Source organism: Arachis ipaensis, chromosome B2 (genome assembly GCF_059453495.1).
Source record: "Arachis ipaensis isolate K30076 ecotype BB chromosome B2, ASM5945349v1, whole genome shotgun sequence".
NCBI lineage: Eukaryota > Viridiplantae > Streptophyta > Magnoliopsida > Fabales > Fabaceae > Arachis > Arachis ipaensis.
The window spans coordinates 12,108,661-12,135,952 of record NC_142437.1 but is presented as its reverse complement, the minus strand read 5'-3'; the positions used below and the strand labels follow the sequence as shown (position 1 = coordinate 12,135,952).

Here is a 27,292-nt window from a genome sequence, read left to right as displayed (position 1 = left end):
AATTGGTGTCCCATAGAACCTTAAAAATAAAAGTTCATAAACAATTGTGTTAGTGTTTTATCGATTTTTAACAAATCGAAAGTAGTTTAATATCTAATGGTCTGAGAGCAAAATCTACTCTTCTATGAGTACAATTTTCTAAAGTGAATCAAAGGATTTTTTTATTGAACAAAATAAAAGAAAATCTAAAAGATAAATAAAGTAATTCGAAAATAAATTGATTGGAATTGAAATAAATTACATTGAATTTAAAAGATCAGTAAAATGCCTTTCGGTAAAATCAAAGGACTTTTAAAATCCAAAATAAAGTACAGAAACTTAAAGGAAAACAGGAAAGACAACTTGCTTGAAAGGTAAATTCGCAAAAAAAAGTAAAAGTTTCAAGAAAGTTAAAGGAAATGTAAAGACATGGAAGGAACTCTATAGAAAAATGACTCGAATATAGACTCAGTAAATCGCTGGTATATGAGTGTGCCTGAGTACTTTTTCTAAAGTAAAGTTCCAACCTCTTCTTCATCGATCTTTTATCTATTTATTAAAGTCTCCGACCAATCAAATTCAAGAGTAACTTCCGTGTGTGTTAATCTTCGAGTAACCGTTCCCGCTCTTTCTGTACCAGGTATGTAACTGCTAAAAATCAACTTCAAAAACCTTTATTCATCGACTGGCTTCTGGCCTCCTGCTTCTCGTTCCTCGATAAACCTTTCTCGATACTACCTCCATTTCTTGAAATAGAAATCCATTATATTTTGAGCACGGTATTTCTCGAAACCAAATATTTTCGATCAACAAATTGCCCCCTTAGAATTAACCTATTTTTCAATATTATTTAAGAATGAAACACTTAATTCTATCTCGTTTAACTTTGCTACTATAATCAATAACTTTGTTTTGAATGAAATTTATTAATTTTCATTTATTTGTACCCACTATGGCACATTCTTCATTACTAACCGTTTCTCTTTCTTCTACTTCACCTTCTCAAAAAAGCTTTCAAATTCAAATTTGAAAAAATTGAAATACAAAATGGTAGCGTTACTTAACTTTTTATTTCCGTTTGAGAAATTTCTCACCATCTGCATAATGTCCTCTTTCCGTCTCCTAACTTTCATCTTTCTCCTCAAAAACTTTTTACTATTATTCTCCGAACTTTCTTGTACAAACTTTCCCTCCCTAACCAAATCAATCATTAGGCTTCTTTTTGGTATACTCATCAATGGCTTCCCCTTCTGTTCCAAGAACATTATCTGCCTATGACAAAAGCAAAGACGTTGCAATCGAAGCCTTTGAACAATCGAATTTGAAGGTTTTGAATCGATTCAATGATGTTATCATCAAAGATCCTAAGAGCTTGCCAACTGACAAAAGGATTCTCATCCCCTTTACTGCCGACGATGACTCATGTTGCTTCGTTGGTCCTTTACAAACTTTGGAATACACCAAGAAGAATGCTCATTTCTTCCCGAGCACTGAAAGAGAAGATTTGCTTATCAAGTAAGACTTTTTTGTTGCCCCCTTCATTGACCACAAAAAGCCTTTCAGAAACAATCCTAAAATCACCTCTCAAAATGCTGACTTCCGTGCCTGGTACCAATGCCTCGAACCTGCAAAAGGCGACGTTTGGAAAGCACATGGCATCCATGACCTTCTTTGTCTCTCTCACTTTACACCAACCACTCACCATTGGATGATTGGAACTGCCCAGTGTTTCTGGAATAAAACCACTAATAATTTTCACCTCCCTTGTGGAATGATATGGCCCATACTTTTTGATGTCATTGCCATTACTGGGCTCCTGATAAACTACCCCGAGGTAACATTTGACATGAAACCAACTAACTCCTATAAGATAACCCAAAAGAATTCTTATAGTGATTTTCTTAGTCACTATATGGCCATGGAGATGATCTTGTGACTGATGAAGAAAACGTTGCTTTCTTATATTACTGGTTGAATGACATTGTCTTCTGTTCAAGGAGCATTCAAATGTAGAAGTTATTCCTTCTACTGGTCGCCTTCCTCCACGAAGGTCACAAGTTCAACTTGGCCAAGTTAATCTTGGGGCATTTATATGATGAAATGGGGCACTTAATTGACTATCTTCAAAATAGATCTTCAATCAGAGTGGGTGGTCCCCTTTGGCTTTTACAAATATGACTCAATGTCGTTTTTGAAAAATATGTGAAATAAGGTGGGGGCACCTCTTTGGAAAAATAACATATCAAAGGCTTTCGATTAGTTCCTTTCCATCCAAATTTCGAGAATACCTCTTCGACTAAAGACCTTTTCTGGGATGTATTCTCATTACTTCATTCATGCAAAAGCTTTCAGAACAAAGAATTGATGTTTACCCCTTTTTTACGTCGAAGTTGTGGATCGGCTTGGTTCGAACGACTTCTCTTCCCCACTACTGATGATGACAACAACTTGGCTAACACAACTTGGGTTAAATTTCTTGTTGCTTAGGTATTTCCAATAGGAATACCTCAATACAAGAAAGAGCAATTTACAGTGACCCTCCATGCTTCCTACTACATTGCAAGACAAATGGGCTTCTCTCAAGCTCTTCTAGCACCTGTTCCTCAAAAAGAATGTGCCCTTTGTCACATCAAATTCAAATTGAAGAAAAGTATCCAAAATTGCCTCAAAGTCAACAATTCACATCGAAGTCACTACTCTCATTTGCTTTACATTCGTAGTGAATCGTCACTAAGTCTTTTGTCGAGTGGTGGAACAATTACTATTCTCAATACAATTATACCTTGGACGAGATTAAAAGATCTTCAATTAAAACTCTCCAAGAAGCCGAGGCCTCACCCAAAAAATCTCAGAAAAGAAAAATCGGCACTTCTAAGAAACCCAAGCAACCAAGACAGAAGGTCCAAAAAATTTCAACAAAAACCTCCAAACCTGCAAGGGTAAGTACTTGGTTAACTTTTCCTATCAAACCTCTTCTCATCATACATCTTTTAATAAACCTTATATTAAACTGTTCAATCTTTAATTCAGAAACAATCATCAAGTGAAAGCACTTCTGACGAGAGCCAACAACCATCCCAATCGAATATTTTTTCCTCATCTTCTGATGGTTCTAATTCAGAAAACTCCTCAGAGACTTCTTCATTCCCACATCTCCTTCCTAGGAGATCTGTCCAAGTAAAATTATTCACCAATTTAAACTTGTTCTTATCAACTTCGAATTCTTTCACTTACAAACATTTCTATCATGACAAAGGCTGGGAGGGCTGCTTAATCCATTCCTTTCTCACCGATTACACAAATCGATCCAAAAAAGCGAGGGAACTAAAATAGATTGGGATCTCAGGAACCTCACTCCTCTACTCAAGCCATCATTGTCATGGTCGAACCCATCTAAATTATCCCACCATTGATTGTCAAAAAACAAATCTTGGTGGACTTGAGCCAAGAAAAATCCCCTTTTCCTCAAGCTATGAACAATTTTACTCCTTCTTCTCCTATTAATGCCAATTGTATTATCAACTCTCCAACTTCACAAACCCTCAACTCGCTTGATCGAGATACTAGAGCAACAATACCTTCTCCTTCGAGATCTCCAAGTCCAAAAGAACTAGTCGAGCCATCTTCTTCACAAGGCCCCGAACCTTCAAAGGAAATTCCAGCCGCTGCCCCCAACCTTCAGGATGCTGACTTAGCTAAACCTGTGGCTGTCTTGACCAAAATCACTCAAGAAGAAGAAATTCCTATCTCGAGCCTAATTACCGAAGATCTGCCAATACTAAATCTCCCTGCAGATCTCACTTCTACAACTCTCGAGCAATTAATCTCTCTTCTTAGGCTATTAACCCATATTGCTAACGAATGGATTGCACAAAATGATTTGAATAGCCTCCTATCTAACATCTTAAGTTCTTCTCTTAAATTTCAAGTTCCACCTCATTTTTCTTTGATATTGAGAAGGTTCACAAGGGTTTCCAACAATTTTGCCATCTCTCAAGACAGACTAAAGGAAGCCAAAGAAAGAATGGCCAAGATCAAGAAGGAACCGAAAGAAGTTGGCACTATCTACCAGTCGATACAAAAGTCATACAAGGAATTTGACCTAAGAGTTGCTCAAGCTGCTAGTACCCAAGCTTATTTTAACAACAAAAAAAAAAGAACTCAAGAGAGAACTTGCCAGGATTCAAGAAAGGGAAGCTGAATTAGCAGGGCCCCATGCTGCAGCACAGCAAAAGAAACAAGAGCTTTTCAAAGAACTTTGCAAGCTGGAAGATAAACAAGAAAAAGTCAGAAGAAGATACAACAAGGCACAAAATGAAGAGCATGACGAAATCCAAACTTATTCTTCTCTCGAAAGCGAAAGAGTTCAACTTCGCTACGAACTTGAGGAACTGTTGGCACCCTTCTTGCCCAAAATTTAATTCTGACTATAACTTTTTCTTTCACTTGTACCCTCTTTTATATATTTAGACTTTATCTTCTATACATCAATATTGCTTTAAATACTTCCCATTTATCGACTTAACCACATTATTAGAATCAATATCTTTAATTCGATACGCGTTTCCGCAATACAAATCAATCACCTGAAAAGGTCCTTCCTAATTATGGGGCCATTTACCAAAAAATTTTGACTTCCTTTCTGTTGGTAATATGACTTTTAACACTAACTCTCCTACGCTAAAGCACTTCTCTTTCATTCGACAGTTATAACTTCGAACAATACTATTCTTCTGATGAATCATATTCTCGAGTGCTAAAACGCGTTCTTGATCTAAATCATTCAACTCATCATACATTGCATTCCAGTAATCTTTAATCGGTAAATCATCTTGCCTCATTACTCTTAAAGTGTTAAAATTAATTTCTAATGGCAACAGTGCGTCATGGCCATACACCAATTTATAAGGAGATGTATTTGTCAATCCCCTAGGTGAATTTCGATAAGCCCACAATACTTGGTTTAAAATCTCATGCCAAGTTCGAGGTTTGCGACCAGTTTGCTTTTTAATCAAGTTAATCAAAATTTTATTTGCTGCCTCAACTTGACCATTCGCTTGTGCATAATATGGAGTCGAAGTTACCATAATAATGTTCCTCAAGGCTGGAAAATTTCTAATGCGTTGACTTATAAACATAGTCCCTTGATCAGTACTCAAAGTTCGAGAAATCCTAAATCGATGAATTATGTATTCCTATATGAAATCAATAATTTCAGTTTGACTTGCCTCTACTCAAGGAACAAACTCAATCCACTTTGTAAAACAATCGACTGCCACTAGGATAAATTTATGATTCTTCGAGGAGGGTGGATGTATTATTCCAATCAAATCCAAATCCCACCCTTGAAATGGCCAAAGTTTAATAATTGAATGCAACTCAGAAGGTGGAATCTGTTGTATCACTCCATGCCGCTGACACTTCTAGCATGCTTTTGCATAATCAATGCAATCTTTAATCATAGATGACCAATATATTTGATTTCGTCGAAGTACCTATTTCATTTTTATCCCAACTTGATGAGCACCACATATACCTCTGGGAACTTCTCCAAGAACAATGTCTTTATCCAATTTACTTAGATACCTAGAAAGGCTACCATTAATGCCTTTCTTGTACAATTCATCAGCCGTCAATATGAAGTTCATTGCTTTTAATTTAATTTTTCGATCCACTTGATTACTGGAATTTTTCAAATATTCAGCAATTGATTTTCTCCAATTATCTCTTTCTTCAATGGGTACCAAAATTTGACGAATTTTTGCCAATTTTTCCAAAATTTTAGGGAATACTCTATATCAATGTCGATGTGATTTGGACCAACTCATTAGCAATCTCATTCTGAATCCTTGAAATATGAACCAAAGATACTTTTTGAAAAGGCACTAATAACTCTCATGCTTAACCAATCAAATTCAAGAGTAACTTTCACGTGTGTTAATCTTCGAGTAACCGTTCCCGCTCTTTCTGTACCACGTCAGTAACTGCTAAAAATCAACTTCAAATAACCTTTATTCCTCGACTGAGTACATTGATTGGCTCCTGCTTCTCATTTCTCAACAAAACCTTTCTTGATATAACCTCCATTCCTTGAAATAGAAATCCATTACATTTCGAGTACGGTATTTTTTGAAACTAAATATTTTCGATCGACAGTTAGATATTGGTTGAAGTTAAAAAAAATACAAGGTTGAAAAAGACAAACTCTTCATAATTTGAGTTGAATGATTGTTACAATGTTACCCAAATTTATTAAAGTAAAACTTTTCTGTAGCAAAAAGAAATATGTAGCTGCATCATGTTAATTATTTTCTCAAAAATAAATAAATAAATAAATAAATAAAAAATAAAAAATAAAAACCTTACCAACCATCCTTCGGTTGCTCCTTGATTAGACTACTAGTTTTGCTGGTAACAAATACATTGAAAATAAGCTTCTCTGAGCAAGCAACAAATTTCCTGCAAGAATTTATATACAAGAGCTAGTTAACTCAAGTTACATTAATTATAACCGTTCTTTAATTTATTAAATTCTCACAAAGGACAAACATTGGATAATAAAATGAGCAATGAAGGAAGCAAATTAAATGACATTCCAAAACAAAAACTTGCCCCCATTGTTTTGGTGCAGTGTATAACACGAAAAGTAAAAAAAGATGTAAATTAAGCAAATAGAAAATAACTTACATATTCAATTATGATTGTACTAATTAACTCATCAATGCTGTTTCCTTCGTTTCTCAAATTGTTGACTGACTGCAACATTTAGATTATCTTTCGAACAAATCACTCCATCTATCTCCACCTTCCATAATTTAGGTGCTTCCACGTCACCGTGTGAGAAAGTTTTCATGATCTTGCATTGACTGATCCCAACGCTCAAGTAGAAGGTTTGGAATTTCAAAGTTGACTTTCCCGTGAAAAAGCTTCCAAGTTTTGGCAATTCGCCTAGATACAGCTGCCAGAAGTGTTGGAATGTGAGGTCATGTGGCTCGTCTGCCTCCTGTGTTGCTAATATTACTGTTTTTAATGACTCACATTTGAAAATCTTCATATAAAACAAATTTTGCAAGTTTTTGGCAGTTGAGAATGTGAACATATACTCCAATTTGTTGCATTCAGTGACCTCGACTTTCTTTAGAGATGGGAAATTCAAAGTTGATGAGTTTCCGATGAAAAAACTTTCAAGTTTTGGCAATTCACTAAGAGTCAGATTTTCAAGGTCTGGGAATGTGAGATCTTCGTGTTGTTTGTTTGCCTCTTGTGTTGCCAAAACTACTGTTTTCAATGACTCACATTTGGAAATCTTAATCAAATATAAAATTTTCAAGCTTTTGGCAATTGAGAATGTGAACATGTACTCCAATCTGTTGCATTCAGTAACCTCGACTATCCATAGAGATGGAAAATTCAAAATTGACTTTCCTTTGTAGAAGCTTTCAAGTTTTGGTATCTGGCTAAGAGACAGTTTCTGAAGATTTTTGAATATGATGACACCATGATCATCATCATGTGGTTGATAATCCACCATTAAACTTTCGAGTGCTTCACAGTTGGATATGTGCAACTCTTCAAGTTGAACAAGACATTTGGCGGTTGAAAAAGTGAACAAATACTTCAAAGATGTACAACCCTCAAGTTTCAGCCATGTGAGATTAGAGGAGGCCACCCAGGTGTGCTGTAACCCAATGGATTCAAGCTTGTGCAGATTCCTCAGTTCCAATGCTCGAACAAGCAGCTGTGAATGAATAATCTCAGGCATTTTTGAGGGAAATATCTCTTTGAAAGCACTGTCGGCTACCCCAAGCACCTGAATATTGGGAAAGAAATCAAAGGCAGATGCGGCATCTGAGTCATGAATATCATTAAAGCCCTGCAATATCAGGTATTTTATGTTTTGGGGGTCCAAATGAAGCAGTTCTTTGTCAAGCATCATCACACCTGCCTTGTCTATTAACAGTCGCTCTAAGTGAGGGGTAACAACCTGCTCCATTGGATTCAAACTTAGTAAGAAGGACAACACACCATCATCATGACATGACAACATAATTTACCTTCTCTGTTTTTTAAATGTTGCAAAATGCGTAAAGTATTCCAAATAAAATAAAATAAATGAAGCATGCAGAAGCTTATAAGTTAAACATGTGTTAAGAAATTACTCTTCTTGATGATGAAGATAATATCAATTGTTTGTCATAAAAGATGATTTTACTCGATCAATATAGCTTTTGTTATAAATAAAAAAAAGATTTCACATGACAATTGAATTCAAATTAAAAAATATTTTAAATAAAAAGATCAATTTGTTCAACAATAAATAACGAATTTAATAAAGAATTTGACCATTTTTTTAGTTACACAAAAGTATTAAACGAATGTTAGAGGACCATCAAAATTTATTACTTTTGGCAATTACTTAGCCATCAATGTTTAAAAGTATGGGATAAAATATGTTGTTAGATTACTAGACTAAAAAAATTGAGTTGATGGCTAAGTGATGACCAAAAACAATAAATTTTGATGGTCTCCTAACATTTCTCAAAATATTATTATGACAAAGTGTATGACATAGTTGAGTGTTTTTTTTTAAATAAAAGATTAACTGACTATTTTTTGTCTTTCTATTTAAAATTTATAAATACTTTTCTAACATTTCTCAAAATATTATTATGACAAAGTGTATGACATAGTTGAGTGTTTTTTTTTTTAAATAAAAGATTAACTGACTATTTTTTGTCTTTCTATTTAAAATTTATAAATACTTTTAATTCAATCCTAAACTCAAAATAAAAGTCACCTCTTTTGAGCTCATTGCCAAATGATAATTTATTATAGATAATTTCAAAAATATTAATTGACACTATATTTAAAATATACGAGGGAGACAAACGAATGGAGTTAATTTTTTTCAATAAGCATATTTTCAAAAGAAAGATAGAAGTATATTTTTTTAAAGTGATATCATGAAAGAATTAAAATCAGCTCAATATTATATGTATATTTTTAATCCTGGGAGCACCTTTTTGACAAAAAATTAAACTATCTTAATGAATTTTTTGGAGACATGATCTAAAATTATGTATAACAGGTTATTAAATATAAATTAGTATATGCATAATGCATATGCAATGTTTATATGTGGCAAGCTTCTCACATTAGATACTGCATGCATTTGGGTCATTATGAGTGTACAAGAATTCGAATATATAAAGTGTTTGGATCGGTACACTACAGATATATTAAGAAATAAAATATGAATGAGCTACTTATTATGATAAATAAAATGAAGTCTCCTCAAAACTACATATTCCATGGAGAAATAAGCATATTATATATAAAGTTAAGCAGACTAGAAATATTATGAATACTTTTGAAGTAGGAGCTTTCGTACCTTTACAGCGGAATCTGTTGGGAATTTCTTGAACAATTTACAATGACAAACATCCAATTCTATTAATTCGGGCCAATTTAGAATTCGCATTCCAGCATAAATGTATGTAAGATTTGGCAGATTGTTTAGAGTCAATGAAGTTAGCTTAGGAAACATTATATGCTCCTTATTATTTATTTCTTTATTGTCTGCTGCTTCATCTTTTGTGACAATTTCGATTAATTCTTCACAATTCTTCACTTCTAACCTTTGTATGTTACCCTTGTCAACTGATTCTGGGAACACCGATTTTATGCTTGCACATTCATCAACAATAACCTCCTCCAGTTTTGGAAGATTGAGCTTTCCTTCAGAATCTTTGTTCCAAACGTGGCTCAGATTTGGAAGTTTCTCCAAAATCAATTTCTTCAAAGGAATAACAATATCTGTTGGTATATCTTTGACTTCAAATATGGCCTCAATAGAATTGCATCTCCGCACTTCCAACTCTTGTAATCTACTCAAGAATGAAAGTAAATAAGAAGGTAGTATTGCGGTTGTAAAAAATTCATCACACCCTTCCACCACCAGACGTTCCAAATTGAAACCAGAGAAGAAGGCCTCAGCTGGGATATGCACTTTACCAAGCCATAAATCTTTCAGCTCTGGGTGATCTCCAAGAACAACTTGTTCCTGAATTTCGTAATGTCAGGAAAGTAGATATAATAAAAAGGATTTTCATGAATCAATGATAAAAAACTTGTAAACAATACTGCTATGTAAAGAGGTAGACGATATTTCTTTTTTGAGAAAAAAAAACCTATTGAAACCTATTATCATTCTAAAATCAGATAATGCTTGTAAACAATAATACTACTTCAATAAAAGATGCTTTCAATAATTTAAGAAAAATTTATTGTTTACCTATACCTTTTATATTTACCCACATTAATTATTTTGTCAAAATTATTTTAACTAATTATATTTCTTTTGGCCTGACCATAAAACATTTATATCTGAATTACACGTATAATATATGGTTAATATTATGTATATGCTAATTTCTTTATGAGATACCTATATACAATTAAACATTTATATGCTTGCTGTAAGGTATCAGTAGCTTAATAATGAAGTAGCGATTACAGAGAAAAGGGATGGAAGAAGAAGAAAAATACTTTATTATAATAGTGAAAACATGAATTATAGATAGTTGAGGGTGTAACTAACTCCTATAACTAACTCCTGTAACTAACTCCAGCTGAGCTGGCACAACTACTTGCTAGCAACTGTAGAAGCTTCTAGAGTGAATTCTTGTATGTACTACACTAACATGCTCCCTTAAAACAAGGGTATTCTATGATGCTACATCAAAGACTCTTGGCAGGCTCCTGAATTTAAGAAAGGTTGTGGCTGAGAGAAGTTTAGTTATGGTGTCGGCCATTAGTCTTGATGAGCTGGGATATGCTGGACAAAAATTTCTTTTCTGGTTACATAGTCTCGAACAAAGGATTGGTTGAGGACAAAGTGCTTGGATTTGTTGTACAAAGTTGGGTTGGCAGAGAGCAGGACTACACTTTAATTATTGCAGTACACCACAGGCTTGGTTGAGCATGAAATTCTGATTTCACTGAGAAGGTTTTGAAGCCAGACAATTTCAATCACTGTATCTGCGATCTCCCTAAATTCAACTTTAGTACTGCTCTTTGATGCTGTTGTTTGCTTTCTGCTAGCCCAGGAAACCATGTTGGAGCCAAGATAGATGCCATATCCATTAGTTGACTTGCGATCATCAATGTCACTGGCCCAATCAGAGTCGCAAAAGCCATAGATTCTGAAGCTTGTAAATTTGTTGAACCTGAGACCATATTGTGTAGTGTCTACCAAATACTTGAGAATTCTTTTTATTGCCTTCTAGTAGGACTCAAGAGGGTTATGAAGGAACTGGGCTACCTTATTCATTGAGAAGGAAATTTTGGGCCTTGTGATTGTGGCATACTGCAGACCACCCACTATGGATTTAAACAAAGTGGGATTGCTGAATGAGCCATCTCCAAAGATAGACAATTTTAGGGAGGAGGTCATGGGGGTAGGTACAGGCTTTGCATGGGTCATTTCAGCTCTTCTTAAAAGATCCTTAATGTACTTTGTTTGCTTGAGAGTCACTGTGCCATTAGGAATTTTTACAACCTCAATACCAAAGAAGTAGTTCATTTCACCCAACTCTTTTAAGGAAAAGGTGCTGTAAAGTTGAGTCATGAGTGTCTTAATTTCAGTAGAGTCACCAGTTACAAGGATGTCATCGACATACACTAGGATGTATGTAGCCGAAGAGGAGGTAAACTTTGTGAATAAGGAGACATCTGATTGAGTGCTTGTGAAGCCAAATTTTCGAAGTGCAGAGTTGAGTATCGTGAACCAGGATTTAGGGGCTTGTTTGAGTCCATAGAGGGACCTTTGAAGCTTATACAGACTTGAAGAGAGTTTGGGGCCTTGAACCCTTCTAGCTGCTGTATATAAACAGTTTCATGAAGATTCCCATTGAGGAATGCATTATTAAAGTCAAACTGATGAATCTTCCATCCTTTTGCAAGAGCCACACTGAGCATGACTCAAACTGTTGCAGGCCATACCACGGCATTGAAGATCTGATCATAGTCAAACCCTTGGCGTTGGTGAAAACCCTTGGCCACAAACCTTGCCTTGTACTTTTGGATTGTGCCATCAGGATTTTTGTTTATCCTGAAAACCCAGCTGGACCCTATGGGCTCAGAGTGCAAAGGAGGATCAACTAGCTGCCAAGTATAGTTCTTGATCAACGATGGGTATTTCTCCTCCATGGCCTCTCTCCATGGTAGAGTTGCAAGCGCCTCAGCAATTGATTTTGGTAAGGTATTGATAGAGCTTGATGCCAAATTCACTACTACAATGAGCACTTTAGGCTTGAAAATTTCATTTTTGCTCTCGGTTTGCTTGTGGTGCCTGTTCTGGGCAGCAGTCGAAGCAAGGGCAGGGTTGTGGAGTTGAAAAAATGAGGGTCAAGGTGCAGCATTGGAAGGCTACATATTTGGCCCAATCACAACCTGCAATGGAACAATTTCAACGAAATTTGCATTTTCAATATTGTCAATTCTTGTTTCAACAATATTAGTGACCTCAACAGATATAGAAAGTAATGATAAAGACATAGTATTGGAATTAGTGGGAGGTGTATCATGCATGTTTAAGCAAGGAGGGTGAAAGGTGTAAGTAGCTGGAGGTGTAGTGTTTGAGTGTTGTGTATGGTTGGGTTGTGCTTGGTTGAGGAAGAAGGTTGGATAGAGAAACTCATGTTCACAAAAGATAACATTCCTGGAGACGTAGACTCTACCTGAGGGGGATAGACACCTGCATCGTCGCCAGTCCGTCCACAAGCCGCCGCCAGAACCGCGAACAGAGGAGAAGACGTCGCCGCTGTTCGTGCATGCTTCTGCCGCCGTGGAGTGCGTCGCCAGTAATAAAATTGTGAAAGAATAGGAAAATAAAAGAATTGTGAAAGAAAAAGATGAAGAAATTTTATTGATTGTTGATTGATTGAATTGTAAACTATGAAGGTAAAACTAAGTATATATAGAGTATTGGCCTATGAAAGATAAAAGTAGATAAAGATAAGATAGAGATAAAGATAAAGATAACTATAAGATAAGATAAAGACTAAATTATAATTTAATTTGTGTATTCTGTTGGGCTGAATTTGTGGGCCGTGAGACGTCTTTATTGTTGTCATGGGCCAAGGTGGAAGAGTGGTTTAATAGCCAGGAAGCAGGGGAGCCCGACGCAAGGAGGGCGGCACGTGAAGGAGAGAGAGAGAGGCGAGGCTGAGTTGGGTTCCTACCACCGCCGATCTATCCAGTCTCCATCGCACGAGTCTGGTCGCCGCTGTCGCTTGAGATGGCTACCGGGCTGTCGGATGCATATGCTTCTTCTTCTGCTTCTGCGTTTATGTCTGTTTTTGCTTCTGCTTTGTTTCTGCTTTTGATTCTGCTTCCGATTCTGATTTGATTTATTATTTTTTTGATTGATTTTGTTGTTGAATTTGATGTTGTTGTTTCTGAATTTGAATAATGTGTTATTGTTGGTGTTCTTGAATCTGATTATTAGTATTTAATGGAAGTAAAGGAGGTGATGGTAGTGGAGTAAGGGAGGTGGTGGTGGTGGTGGTGGTAAGTTGCTACTGCTGATGGAGGGTATTTTTGTTCGTAAAAAATTAAAAGGACGATTTTAATACGGAAAAAAATATTAAGGATGATTCTAAATAAAAAATTAGGTTGAGAACGATTTCGATTCTGATATTAAACGTTAGGATCAAAATAGTACTTATCCCTTAAAAAAATTTATATAAAAAGTTAATTAGTAACAGTTATATTTTTGTTTACATATCACTGAATTCTTATGTATTAATAGTATTTTTGTTTTCAAAAATATGCTTCACTTATCCTTTTTTACCTCTTAGTTTGCCTAAATGTCAGGTTATTAAGAAACGTAAAATCAATCTAAAAAAATTACTAAATAACATTTAACTAGCAAAAAAAGAAAGACAGTAGTTGATGAGTAATTCTAAATGAACTTATTAATGAAGAATTTAGTTATATATTAGGATAGAAAAATGAGAACGAAAAGTAGTATGAAACAAAATAAAAAGAAAAAGTTAAAGTTAAAGTAATTAATAATAAAGTAACAATGGAGTGCGTATATACACTTATATACTATAATGTAATAATCTCTTTGTTTTACAATAATTTCAACAAAAAAAAAAAAGAATGCACATTACTATGAAAATAAATCTTAACAACATTTAAAATTATATTATTAAATAAAATTACTCTTAAATAATTGAATATACAAAATATTATATATTATTCTTTATTTCTAAATCTTTCTCACAATATATTTTTATAAATACTAAATTTTATTGGAAAATTTATTTAATGGCGTATCACAAAAATATCAAATATTTTTTATTTTTATATAAATTTATCTTGTTATTGTTTTTATTTCATTCACTAAACAAAAAATTTTAGTAAATCTTAAATTTGGTTGAAAATTTTCTTTTCATGCCACTTAGCTCCTTTTTTTTTTTTGGTAATTTCACACCTCAACCTTTTCCTTACTATCCTCATTTCCTCATGTTTCTCTTTTTATTTATATTTAAAATTTTTATTTTATTAATAATTTTCTTTTGATGTCACCTACCTCACCCATTTCACTAGTCTTGTATGCGCCTTTTTATATTTTACATAACCAAAGTGAAATATTAAAATTAGTTTGAAAGTCGTTATTCAGAGAAAACATAATTTATTTTTGACCTATCATTTATTTATATGTGCTAAATTTTTTAATTAATTTATATTTAACATGCATTGAGAAATAGCCATACGTACTTGTATTTTTTATTGGCGCCAAGTAATAATTTTCTCCATATATATAATACGGTCCCGTCATCTTAAATACATAATGAAAATGGAAAATTAGTGCAAGACATTATATTGTTTAACATCACTATATAGTATAAGATTGTCTTGCAGATTAAAACAGAAAACCATACGCATGAGTTTTTTTTTAAAAAGTTATATATATGAGGAAGTCCTATATGTTAAATACGTCATGAACTCAAGGATCTAGTTATGCGCTGTAGTAATATATATTCAAAGTCATACTACTACTACTACTACTACTACTACTACTATTATTATTATTATTATTATCGAAGCAATGGCCCCATTATTGTAAGAGATCAATGGTTATTGGCTAGACTTGGAAAGAAAACAAAATTTGAATTAGAAAAAAAAAAAAAGAAATTTTGATGAAAATAAATTCAAAAGTTTTTACCTGTTGTAGAAACTGGCATGCAACAGCTACATTTAGATCATCGAGGAACAATCTTTCAACTTCATAAGAGGAGTAAAATACTTGAAATAATGGTGGTTTCACATTTATTTCTGTTTGAGAAAAAATTTTCATCTTGGGGCACCGTACTATGTCCACTCGAATTAAAGAGGGCAAATTCAGTGTGGCATTCCCTGAATAAAAGCATTCCAGCCTTTCCAAATATTTAAGAGTTATCCTGTGTAGGCGCTTAAATTCAATAATGTCTTCCGTCCCACTTTCTTCTTCTTTTCCCACTATTTCTTTCAATGACATACAGTATTCAACTTTCAACTCCTCAAGGTGTATTAGCATTTTTGCTGCTGAGGATGTCAATAAACATTCCAATCCATCACAGTGCTTTATATGCAATTCTTTCAGATTGGAGCATGAATGTAGTACTAATACTGTTGTCAATTTTGGACATTCATAAACCTCCAATAGCCGCAGCTTTAACAAGTACTCTAGCCCACTAATGGAGTTCAGCTCATCTAGTGAGGACAACTTCAATTCTTTCAAGTCAAGCATCCTCTCACCCACTTCTTTGGGAATATTCATGGTTTTGCATTTGTTCCCATATAAATCAATAATCTCTAATTTGGGAAGCATCTTGTGATCAGCAAGTATCTCAAATGGTGAAGTAGAGTTCTCTCCAAAGTACCAAAGGTAAAGTTCATTTAAATAGTGATGAAAGCCACCTTGATTCATAAACTTCTTCGCCCAAGTGTGACTTGGATCGAGCCACAACTTCTCCACCTTGGAAATACCGCCCTATTAATGAATTAAGGCAATACAAATGATAAGAAACAAAATATGTAAGAGAAGAAAAAATGTATATATACCACATGCACTTGATTATTACCTCGGGATATTTTTGTTGTTGCTTCGGAAACAGCTGCAGCTGCTTTAACTCGGGGCACTCCAGAGTCAATCTTCCAGACTTAAAGTCACTTAGTTGTGGCAACTTTGATAGTTTCAGTGTGGTTAAACGAGGAAACTTAAACGTTTCTGATCCTTCCACGTCTTCAACAAGTTCTTGCAACTCAGAGCAATCGCTTACATGGAGTTCCTCGAGCTTTTTAAGATCTCTGGCCAAGACTGTAGGAAACACACTTGTCAATTTATCACAATCTTCGATAATGACCTGCTGCAGATTTTGAAAGCCTAGAAGGATTTCTCGTTTGTCATGTTGCCACACACTCTTCAGACTTGGTAGATCCGTTAAACTTAGCTTCTTCAGTTGGAATGATGATTCCCAGCTCTTAGTGTCATCCATCTCAAAAATGCTTTCTATGCACTTGCATTCCCGTACTTGAAGTTCTTGTAAGATCTTCAAACAACAGAGGACATTTGACGGAATTACATGCGTATTAGATGCATCACAGTGATATAGCGTCAGAGATTTTAAACCGGAAAACCAATCTTTTCGGGAACCTTCTTTACTTAGCCAGATTGGTTTTAGAAGATCTTTATCAAAATCCAAATCCAACTCATTCATGCCTTCAAAAAAATTCTGTGAATAATGCAAAATTAGTTATCACAATTATAATTTATTTCATGCAAACCAAATGCATGACTATATATAATTTAATATATTATCAAAATCTTTTTCCATTAGCTTAAGTCAAATAGCTAGAGATATAAGTGCAACCAACTACTAACGAGAAATGTAACTGAAAAAATTTAGTAGAACTAAAAAAAAAAAAATTTGAAGTATACTTGTTACATTATTCGAATATTTTTATTTAATAATAAACTGCGAAAATAAAAATGTTAATTAGAAAGGTCTTGTCCAAATAATTCAAGGAAAGCCATGTTCGAATAAATGAAATAAGTTACATAATAAATAAAATAAAATAATGTATATGTCTTAATTATTAAGTAAATGAGGAAATGAAAGGAAACCACTAACCAAAAAGAAAATGAAATTTCATAAAAGACTTACCATATTGTCAAATATGTATCTTATTGTAGATCCTATATTGTCTTCGAGCCAGCACCATCTCTTTTTCTCTTTGTCATGCACATAATATATTTTTTGCAAATTTGGCCCACACTCGACTTTCTTTTTAGAGAAATTTTTCATGTTGGGGCATGCACTCACAATAAAATTCTCCAGTGATGGGAATTTAAAGGCACAATTCTCGGAGCTGCAGAAACTATTAAGGCTTTTCAATGACACAAGCTCAAGAGTTGTCAATTGTTTGAAAATGATGGGAATCTCCGTGCCTACATTTTCTTTTTCTTCCTGTCCTTCTTGTGTTTCCTCTTCCTCTACAGATTCAGAATCCTCTTCTTCTTGTGTTTTCTCTGAAACAATTTCCTCTAGATTTTTACAATTGATTACCTTCATGGTTTTGAGTTGACCCAAGCTTTTGGCAGTTGATGGTGACATCACATATTTTAACTCCTCACAGTCAACCACTTCTAGAATTGTCAAGTGAGCGAGAGACACAGACGAAGGTGCTATAGTGTGCAAACTTAAACAATTGTTTATAACCAACGACTCTATCTTTTGAAGAACTGCATCTTGTTCAAAGCAAATTTTCTCAAGATAACACATGTTTGTTAATGTCAAGCTTTTCAACTTTGGCACTACCCCAATAACGGGCCTTCTTGTTCCACCAGACTTCAACTCTTCAAAGTCACAATCATCCAAGCGTAAGCTCTTGAGGTTAGGATTGCAATGAAGGAAAGAATATATAATATCAGAATTGTTCAGTCGAGACAACTGAAGCTCTTCTAAGCTATCCCTTCTGTAGTCATAGTCCATTGATGACCCGACGAGATATCGTGATTCAATGTGCATTGATTTTAACTTATTATTGATTACCTATATAAAATAAATAATTAAAATCAATAAAATATATATAGTAGAATCTAAATATGTGAAAATATATTTATATACAACATTGCTATTGACGGTTCTATTTTAATTTATTTGTTTAATTTTTCTTATGCCATAAACTTTCTTCCATTTTACTACTAGCAAGCTCGAATTTATGCAGAATTAAAAGACTTGCTAGTATTACCTCCTTTACTTTTACTTTAACTTTTCCAGTTTTAGAATTTTCTGGAAAAAGAACATTCTTTATTTCTGCATGTGATGAGGTTTCTTCAAATAGTTCCAACAAGTCACAACTTTTAATAGATAGGTCCTTTAATGTTGGACAACGTAATTCATAAGCTCCTGATGAATAGAAACTCTTGAATTTTGATAATCCAAAAAACTTAACAGTAGTCAATTTAGGAAACTCAAATTGAATAGGACTACTTGAGTTGATGACAGCATCTTTTCTCTTGCCGACTATTTCCCTCAATTGGTAGCAATCTGATACCACAAAGCTTTCAAGGCTTTCAATCTTTATTTCAACATTCTTGACTACAGAAACTGAAAATATGTTTTCCAACCTTCCACAATCATCCACCCATATCTTTTGCAATTTGAGATCACTCCATTTTACTTCTTTCTTCCATTTGAATACATTTTCCAGTTTTGGGAGTGTTTCTAAATGAATATCTTGCAACTTGATGTTATGCATAGCATCTTGTTTTTTATCATCATCATCAGCTTCCTCAAATATAACTTTGATTGACGCGCAGTTGGTAACCCTCAAGCAACTTAAACTAGACAATCTTTGGGCCATATTATGAGGAATTACATTGACCAATTCATCACACTTATCAATGATCAGAGTATTCAGTTTGCCAAAGGAAATTTCAGGAGTTTCATCAGAATTCCATATCTTACACAATCTCTTCATGTTACTCAGCTTGACGGTCTTCAAGTTTGGAAAAATGGCATCCTGCTTTTGGTTGACATACAATATAGAAAGCTAAACAAAATTAGCAACTATGATAAATACTTGTATTGCATTAAAAATGGGTGATTGAATGAAGCGGTATAGAAATTCATGTGAAGGTGCATGGGTGTATATAAAAAGGTAAATAAGGAATATGAATGTGAATGGATGAAGAGATAACTATATATGCAGCAAAGGAAGGAGAACTAAAAGCCCTTTCGTTCTTTTACAGTTTTACTCAAAAGACATTGTAACAAAGGAAGCACGAGATTCAGAGCGGCTTATGAGCAATAGAATTAGGCTTCAGGATCTTCTAAAACATGACATTATTTTTTTTGAAAGTCAAATGTTCACCAATTATCGAAAATGAGATCACTTATTCTATATTTTTTTTAATGTTTAAGAGTGTAACGGAAATTTTGTTTTAGCTAAATGAAAAGTCAGAAAAGTTGAATTTGTTAGTAAATATTTAAATGTTAATTTTATTAAAATAATATTAGAAGATCAATAAAATTTATTATTTTTGGCCAACAATTAATCAATAATATTTAAAAATATAGACTAAAAATATATTATTAAATTATTATTAGATTAAAAAAATTAGATTAATAACTAAAAGTGTTAATAAAAAATAATAATTTCTTTATTATTAGTTCGAATTTGATTAAATTAAATAGAATTAACTATATTATTTGATTTGATTCATTTTGACTATAAAGAACTCTTTTGTATTCTTTATATATGACATAAATTAAATAGAATTAACTATTACTATTACTATTACTATTACTATTACTATTACTATACAATAACAATATTATATATTTTAGGAGTGTCATCGTCAATCATTTACCGACAATATACCGACAATATGTATGAGAATGAATATTATTTCTCTGCATATATAAAAAAAAGAGTGCTGTAGGTTCTCAAACTAAAATTTATCCATTTATAAGTTCATATCAAATTTTTTATAATAAATTTAAATTATTTTTTCTTGTTAATAATATTATACATCAGCAACTTAACAACTTAACAAAAGATAAAAATCAACTAATTATTTTTAGTAAAAGATTTTTAAAAAGTAAAAAAAAAAATCTTATTTATTATTATTATTCAGTTGAAACATAAAGTACTAATTAAATACAATAAATATATATTTAAAATATTATAATAATAATAATAAGTATAAAAAAAATTTATTTACAAATATTGATATTCTATAATTTATACATGTTAAAAATTTTACAGTTTTATTATTATGCTATTTGGTCTATTTATATATACTACATAAGACTCGCATAGCTTTTATTTTTTAATCTCTCATACTAATTGGTAAAATTTTTTATAAGTAAATTCAAATTTAGCACATCTTCTTACTAGATGCATTTAAATATATCATGATTATAAAGTTAGTTCATAATTTTATATTATATTTTTAATATTTTTTATTTTCATTTATTTTTGTCTAACTCAAGTAAGTTCAAATTTAGTATATTATGTACATTCAAATATATCATGATTATAAAATTAGTTCACAATTTTATATCATATTTTTTATATTTTTTATTTTCATTTCATTTTTTAACTTTTTTTTTTAATTATTTACAAATCAAAGATCACCATATGAAAAGTTAAAGTATGACAACTAAAACAAATAAAAACATAACTTTGTATAATTCTAATATAAAAGGCTTATACTTCAAAATGCATATAAATAAAAAATGCTGGCATATTGATCAAAATGCTGGCATATAAATAAAAAATGCTGGCATATATGTTCAAAATGCATATAAATAAAAAATGCTGGCATATTGATCGCATGTTTATTAGTCTCCAATTTTAGTAAAATTTATTATAATTAATCTTTATTATCAAAGCCATTCAAATTAAATAGTTGGATATATATGTGTGTGTGAGAGAGAGATGGTGGAGACAAGCTACAAAAAGATTCATCTGTCTTCATCTTTTCATACTAAGCTAATTTCAGAACTGAACATCAAGGGTGGAGACAAGCTAAGTAAGGTTAGACCAAGCTTCACTGTTAACAGAGCTAATTTGCTATCTAAGTCTTAATATTAAAATAACCAACCATCCGTACACCTAGTGAAATGAACATCTAATATATCTATCGTTCACATTGTTTAGTATTTTCATTGTCTACCTATACTTTTTCCTAAAATTAAATACTAAGTTTAGTATAACATGAAATATGTTAAAAGGTATGATGATTAAATAGTAAAATAAATAAATTAATTAAATAAATAAAATCAAAGGCATTAAAATATGATAAAAATTTATATATAGTTGTATGTCTTTATATAAAATTAATAGTTAACAATTATTAAATAATAATTTAATTAAATATAATAAATTGAATCATCTAATAGTTTTAATTATCAGCTTTATAAAAAAAACAACTATATATGTCTCTAACTTAAAATGTTAAGATATATATATATATATATATATATATAATTAAAAGCTTAAGTAGTCTAATAGATAAAAGTGCTTAAATATCACCCAGAAGTAAATAACTCAAGTTCAAATTCTCACCACAATGAATAAATCATACAACAAGGACAACAGTAGATTTGATAAAAGATAGACCTATATAGCAGTTAAAGACAAAAGAAAACCTAAAAAGATTCTACATGAGAAGGTTAAACAAAATCTCCAGGAACAATCTCACAAGAGACATCACATGATGAGACAATGATATTATTTGATGTCTAACTCCCTCCAACCACATAGTGAGATAAAGATTTTTATTGTTGTTGTTTATATTAATATATGGATATATGGATCTAATAAATAATATGTCATGTAATAAATAGATTAAAACCAATAATCTATAATTTTCTTTAGAAGCACTTGAAATTTTTTTATCAAGAACTAATTAATTAAATTAATCTAATGCAATTTTAACGAATTAGTTACGTACCTTCTTTGTTTTAGCGTCACCACCGCCTTGATACTCGGAAAAGATGTTGGTCATCTTACAATCAGTAACAAAAAGGCTTTGAAGATTCACCAAATGTCTAGCAACAGAGAAAGACCATAGGCTTTCTAAATTCCAACAACCATTCACGTTGAGGTGCATCAAATTTTGAAAGGAAGAATAAGTTTCTTTGATAGTGTGGCGCTTCTTGCTAAAGTGTCTCGTCAACTTTTGATGAAAAGAAGAAGTTCTTTGGTCGACGGTATGACAAGCCAATATTTGATCACTCCATATGTGTTTGATTTGGAGCATAGACAATTCCATTCTCTCTAGCTCCGGAACTTCAATCTGCCAAGCAATATTTTATTTTCTGTCACTTTTTTTAGTACATTTACAAGCTTTCTTCCTATTATGGAACAAAGCTCAAAATGTACAAGAGAATCAAATATGAAAAGTAGTTATGAGCATACCTTGTCATGAAACAGTGATCTGGTATCTTCTTCAGATGAAATTGGATAGAACCCAATAAACTTGGATAAAGATTGCAGCTTTAAAGAACGAAGTTTGAGAAACTTAAGAATAGGCTCTGTTTCATTATGATTATTTGTTTCTCTAACAATAATCTCCTTCAAAGAGTTACATTCTGAAATTTCAATTGTCTCCAGAGCAATTAGAAGTCCAACCATAGACATTAAGAAAACGTTCTTCAAGCAACCACAGAGTTTGATCTTGATCATTTTCAAATTACCAAAGGAACCTTCTGAGAGTGGCTGACAAGAGAAAATTTTCTCCATTTTTCTAAGCTTATAGAGATACAATGACTCCAATTTGGGAAAAATCACCTGATCAGAATGCTGCCTCTGCTGACTAATGAGAGAGCGAACACTCTTGTTGCTTGCAATGGATAAACGTTTAAGATAAGGAAATCCTTTTAGATTCAACTCATAAAAAACATCTTGGACACCATTCAAGTTTTGCAGCAACAAGATTTCAACTCTTTCAAACAACATTTTGATTGCCTCCTCGGAATGAATGTCAAAGCCGCCATCCTTTTGGCATAATGCCAAACATCTTGACAGGTCATACTTATCTGGAATCTTGAAATCAGCCTCTAAATATCTATTTAAAGAGCCAATGATAATCTTGTAACTGTACAACTTGTCAAAGAACAAATTCTTGGGTAGATGCTCAACACTTGGGATTTGCAGGTCTAGATTTTTTAATTGATTCAGATCACCCAACACAGATAGAACACTGTCATTTGCCTTCCATTGAATGCGAGTGTTTCTCACATACAACTCCTCAAGCCTAGCCAAACTTTTCATTACATCATGTGGAAACTCTCTAAGCTTGTAACAGTTACTGATGTCAAAGATTTGAAGCTTAGATAAATGCTTTAGCTCATCAGGCAAAACTTTGACATCAGATCTTGAAAAGCTTAGTATTCTTAAATTCTTTAATTCTCCCAAGACACCTAATTGCTCACCTTCACCTAAAATGCATTTCTCGAAACAAAGCATTCTTAGTTTTTTTAGGTTTTTAATTGAGGAAGGCAATGATAGAAGGTTGAACCCAACCAAAATCAACACCCTAAGTTCTCTCATTTCTTGAAAGAAATTATCTGGTATTTGTAAAGATGGATCATTATTTTCAATATGAAAGACTCTAAGACTAGGACAACACATGTTGACAGGAAATCTCTCAATGAAATTACAACGTTGTAAGGAAATAACAGTGTACTCTTTAAGTAGATCCTCATCAGGCCATTCATCTAGTTTTTCTTCGATCATCATGAACACATGCCTCTCCTCAGATGATATTGACAAAGCTGCATTACGAACAAGATTTTGCATGGTGAAACGATCACTTGAATAATAACTGTTAGACAACAAACCTGACTGTTTTAACTTGACGAGTAGCATTTGTACTCTGTCTCTGGCTTCCCAAACTGAGTAGACACCGTGAAGAAAACCCAAACCAATGCAATATCTCACCAAATCTGCAACCAATGCGTCATGATCCATACGGGCACAAAGCAAGAAGGTAAGCTTGAGCTCCTCATTTTCTAGAAGCCTATAACTCAACTTTGTAGAATACTCAGGTGCTGCTAATTGGTTTTCCTCTTCAAGCTTTTCAAGAGCTCGATGAGTATCCTTCCAAACTAAGTGGCTCTGATTTTTCAATGCCCTTGCAGTTGTAATTATTGACATCGGCAAACCTTGACACTTCTTGGCTATTTCTGCTGCTAATGTTTCAATTTCAGAATTGTTGGCTCCTATTCCAGCCATCTCCTTGAACAGTGTCTCTCCATCCTTAGGATTTAAGAGTTTCACATGGATAATAAGCTCTAGCTTCACATCCATTTCAGTCAATACTTGTCTCAGATCAGAAATCAACAAAATCTTATACCCCCTGCTACCCTCTTCTGTTTTCAACTTGCCATAGCCATTGAAGATAGTTTTTGTGTGAGTTTTTTGCCTGTTATCTTGTATGGAAGTTTCTCTCTCATTATCTGCTCCATCAGTTTGTTTGTCAGCAGAAGATTCACCTTTTGTCAAGAGAAGAGGACCAAGATCATCGGTTGGTGATGGAATCCCCAATGAATTTAGATCTATTTTTGCACATAGATCATCTAGGATTATAAGGATGTTGTCCTTCTCATTCTTAAGCTTCTCTTGTATGGTGATTGCTCTTGCATGCTCACTTTCCCCTTCAAACTTCACTCCCAGCATGTCAGCGATTTGGCCTTGTATCCTTTTTATATCAGGACATTTTGTCACTTTAACCGTTATCACCACATCGAACTTGTTCGGCTTTTCCAACAGAGCAGTAGCACTTTTTACCAAAGTGGTCTTTCCCACACCAGTTACCCCAAAAACACCGATCAATCTTGCATTAAGGTCTTCCAATGATTCCTTGATCTTTTTCTTGGTTTTTTCTCTTGATCTTAAAGGTATCTGGAATACAAATCTTTTATTAGAAAAATAATCATAAATATAAAACATTTAAAAACAAAGCATTGTAGAAACTCACATCATCAAATTCAGAAGTCGCAACACCGATGGATGATAGATCTTGCCAAGAAGATATAATAATATCACACTTTTCATTTTGTAGCTCTCCAACCGTCCCTTTAATCTCTTCTGCTGTTTTGCTCCAGACATACCTTTGAATTGGATTTAGGAAGGACGCCACAAAGTGTTTTTGCCTACCTTCTTTCAACTTGTCATGTTCATCGACTATGGCTTTTACCTGACGCAACCATGCCTTAACATGATATACTTCTCTCCCGAATCGTACTTCATGCTCCTCGGCTTTTCCACATACCCTGTTTCTATCCTCCTCGAGATCATTTATGTCTTTCTCTAGCTTCTTAAGTTTCTTCTTGTTGTTCACCACATAGTCCACCGGATTGCTTGCATACTTCTTCCATGCAACTACAAGTTTCTCAGTTACCAAGTCGAAAATACGTTCTTGTATAAAATCAGGAATCGGATTACACATGCTTTTATCCTTGTTCTTGTTGACTTACATCTTCTTTCTGCATGCATGCATATATATATATGGAAACAATTAATAATAAGAACATATGGGAAATGTAAAATGGAATGCCATGTTGGAAAAATTAGGAAAACATGACACCATTCTCCAGTCAAAATTCAACCTAAACGATTTAAGCATTAATTTGTTGAAAAATCATATTCGTGAATAATATCGTATACATTAAGGGTATTATATTGTATACATATATAATACTATGTATATGTCAACAATCCATATATATAAATAGTATTATATATGTTTTAATTATTCTATAGGTCCTTATAGTTTTACCAAATTTTTAATTAGGTCCCTATACTTTTTTCTTTTCAATTGGGTCCCTATACCATTTAATTTTTTTCAATTAAGTCCCTATTGACGTTAAACGTCTAAAAAGCGTTAGTGAACTGTGAATTTACTTATTTACCTATACCCTACCCTTATAATTTCCACCCTTACTGCCTTCACCACTCCCCCACCTCGTCCACCATTTCCTCACCCTCCTCCTCCATCACCACCCTCCCTCTACCAACAAACTCCCTTTCTACATAGCAGAAGGGATGAGGATCGTACTTTCAAGGCGAATTTCACCGCCGATGGTGCAGTGAAGTTGAAGGAGAGTGTGAAGGAGAAGCTTAAGGAGTTCATGGGGGAGTACACCGATGACACTCTAGTGGTCCAACCTAATGCAACATGTGCAACAGAATTCCATCCAATAATAACAAAGTCAAAAACCAGCAACAGCACAAGAAATTAGTATGCATTAGAACCTGCAACATGCATTCAATCAGAGTACAAATAGCCTTCAATTCTATTACCAGAAGTGGCCTCTAATTAAAATTTATATTTCTACTGCTAAATTCATAGAATTCTAAACCTTATATGCACTTTTACAGGGAATTTCAACAGAAATCCTTCTCCAATTCATCCAACTGAACTCATACCACATCAAAATATTCAGAAACTGACACCGACAATGGACGGGAAGAGAGCAACTCATCGGCAACAAAACCACAACAAATTCAAATCACAACAACAATTCCAGATCTGCAATTGGAGCTTCTGATTCGGGAACCAACCTACCTGAATGCGGAACATGAACTCTGAACGCCGTCGATTATACGTGGTGGGAAACAGAACCAGCCGAGGAAGATGACGTCCACAGCGGCAGAACCACCCAACACGACGATGGCGCGCGACGCATGGCCAGAAACGGAGCCTCAAGTGTCCCGAGCTTATGAACTGGAAAACGCGCTTCGACGTTGTCGTTTCGGTGGTCAAAGGGTTGGAGTACTTGCACCATTGTTGTGACCCTTCAGTGATTTTATGGTGACATTAAACCGAATAATATTTTGTTGGATTCCGAGTGTAGGGTTAAAATAGGGATTTTGGGCTTGCCAGGGTGAAGGAGGAAGTTGGGGTTGGGGTTGTGGTGGTGGAGGAGATAGTTCACGGTAGTGGTGGTTGTGCTGGTGGCCGGCGGTGGTGATGAAGAGTGTGATCATGATTCGGTGGTGGCGAGTGGGAATCGGCAGAGAAATAGTTTTGCAGCGGTGAAGGTTTTGGATTCATATGCATCTAGCGGAGGCGAGGTGGGTTGGAGAAAGGTAGCGTCTTGTCGGATGGGGTGAGTATGGAGAGTGGGAATCAGAGGAAGAAGAGTGGCAGTAATGTCGGTGGTTCCGGCGGGGATTGGGGTGGAAACAGAACATGGCAAAGGATTATGTTATAGAATGAATTGGTACTGGAAAAGCA

The 27,292-nt window shown here is 33.7% G+C and overlaps 1 protein-coding gene across 1 annotated transcript; it reads right to left on the bottom strand.

Annotated features, from left to right (window-relative positions):
* On the bottom strand, positions 1-27,292 carry LOC107626874 (uncharacterized). Its single transcript, XM_088505645.1, has 12 exons — positions 26,621-27,292; positions 25,031-25,538; positions 22,468-24,954; positions 22,001-22,345; positions 18,286-19,062; positions 17,199-18,086; positions 16,116-16,766; positions 15,218-16,024; positions 9,371-10,042; positions 6,667-7,963; positions 6,346-6,438; positions 1-19 (listed from the first exon to the last, which is right to left on the bottom strand). The coding sequence occupies exons 2-10, from the start codon at positions 25,499-25,501 to the stop codon at positions 6,698-6,700; spliced, it is 8,364 nt and encodes a 2,787-aa protein (XP_088361771.1). The 5' UTR covers positions 25,502-25,538; positions 26,621-27,292; the 3' UTR covers positions 1-19; positions 6,346-6,438; positions 6,667-6,697.

Excerpts from the sequence above, each read along its gene's own strand:
- LOC107626874 (XM_088505645.1), bottom strand. The coding sequence starts at position 25,501 with ATGTGTAATCCGATTCCTGATTTTATACAAGAACGTATTTTCGACTTG. Across the intron at positions 19,063-22,000 it reads GTGACGCTAAAACAAAGAAG|CAGGATGCCATTTTTCCAAA; the intron begins GTACGTAACTAA and ends GTCAACCAAAAG. Across the intron at positions 18,087-18,285 it reads TTAAAGTAAAAGTAAAGGAG|GTAATCAATAATAAGTTAAA; the intron begins GTAATACTAGCA and ends TATTTTATATAG.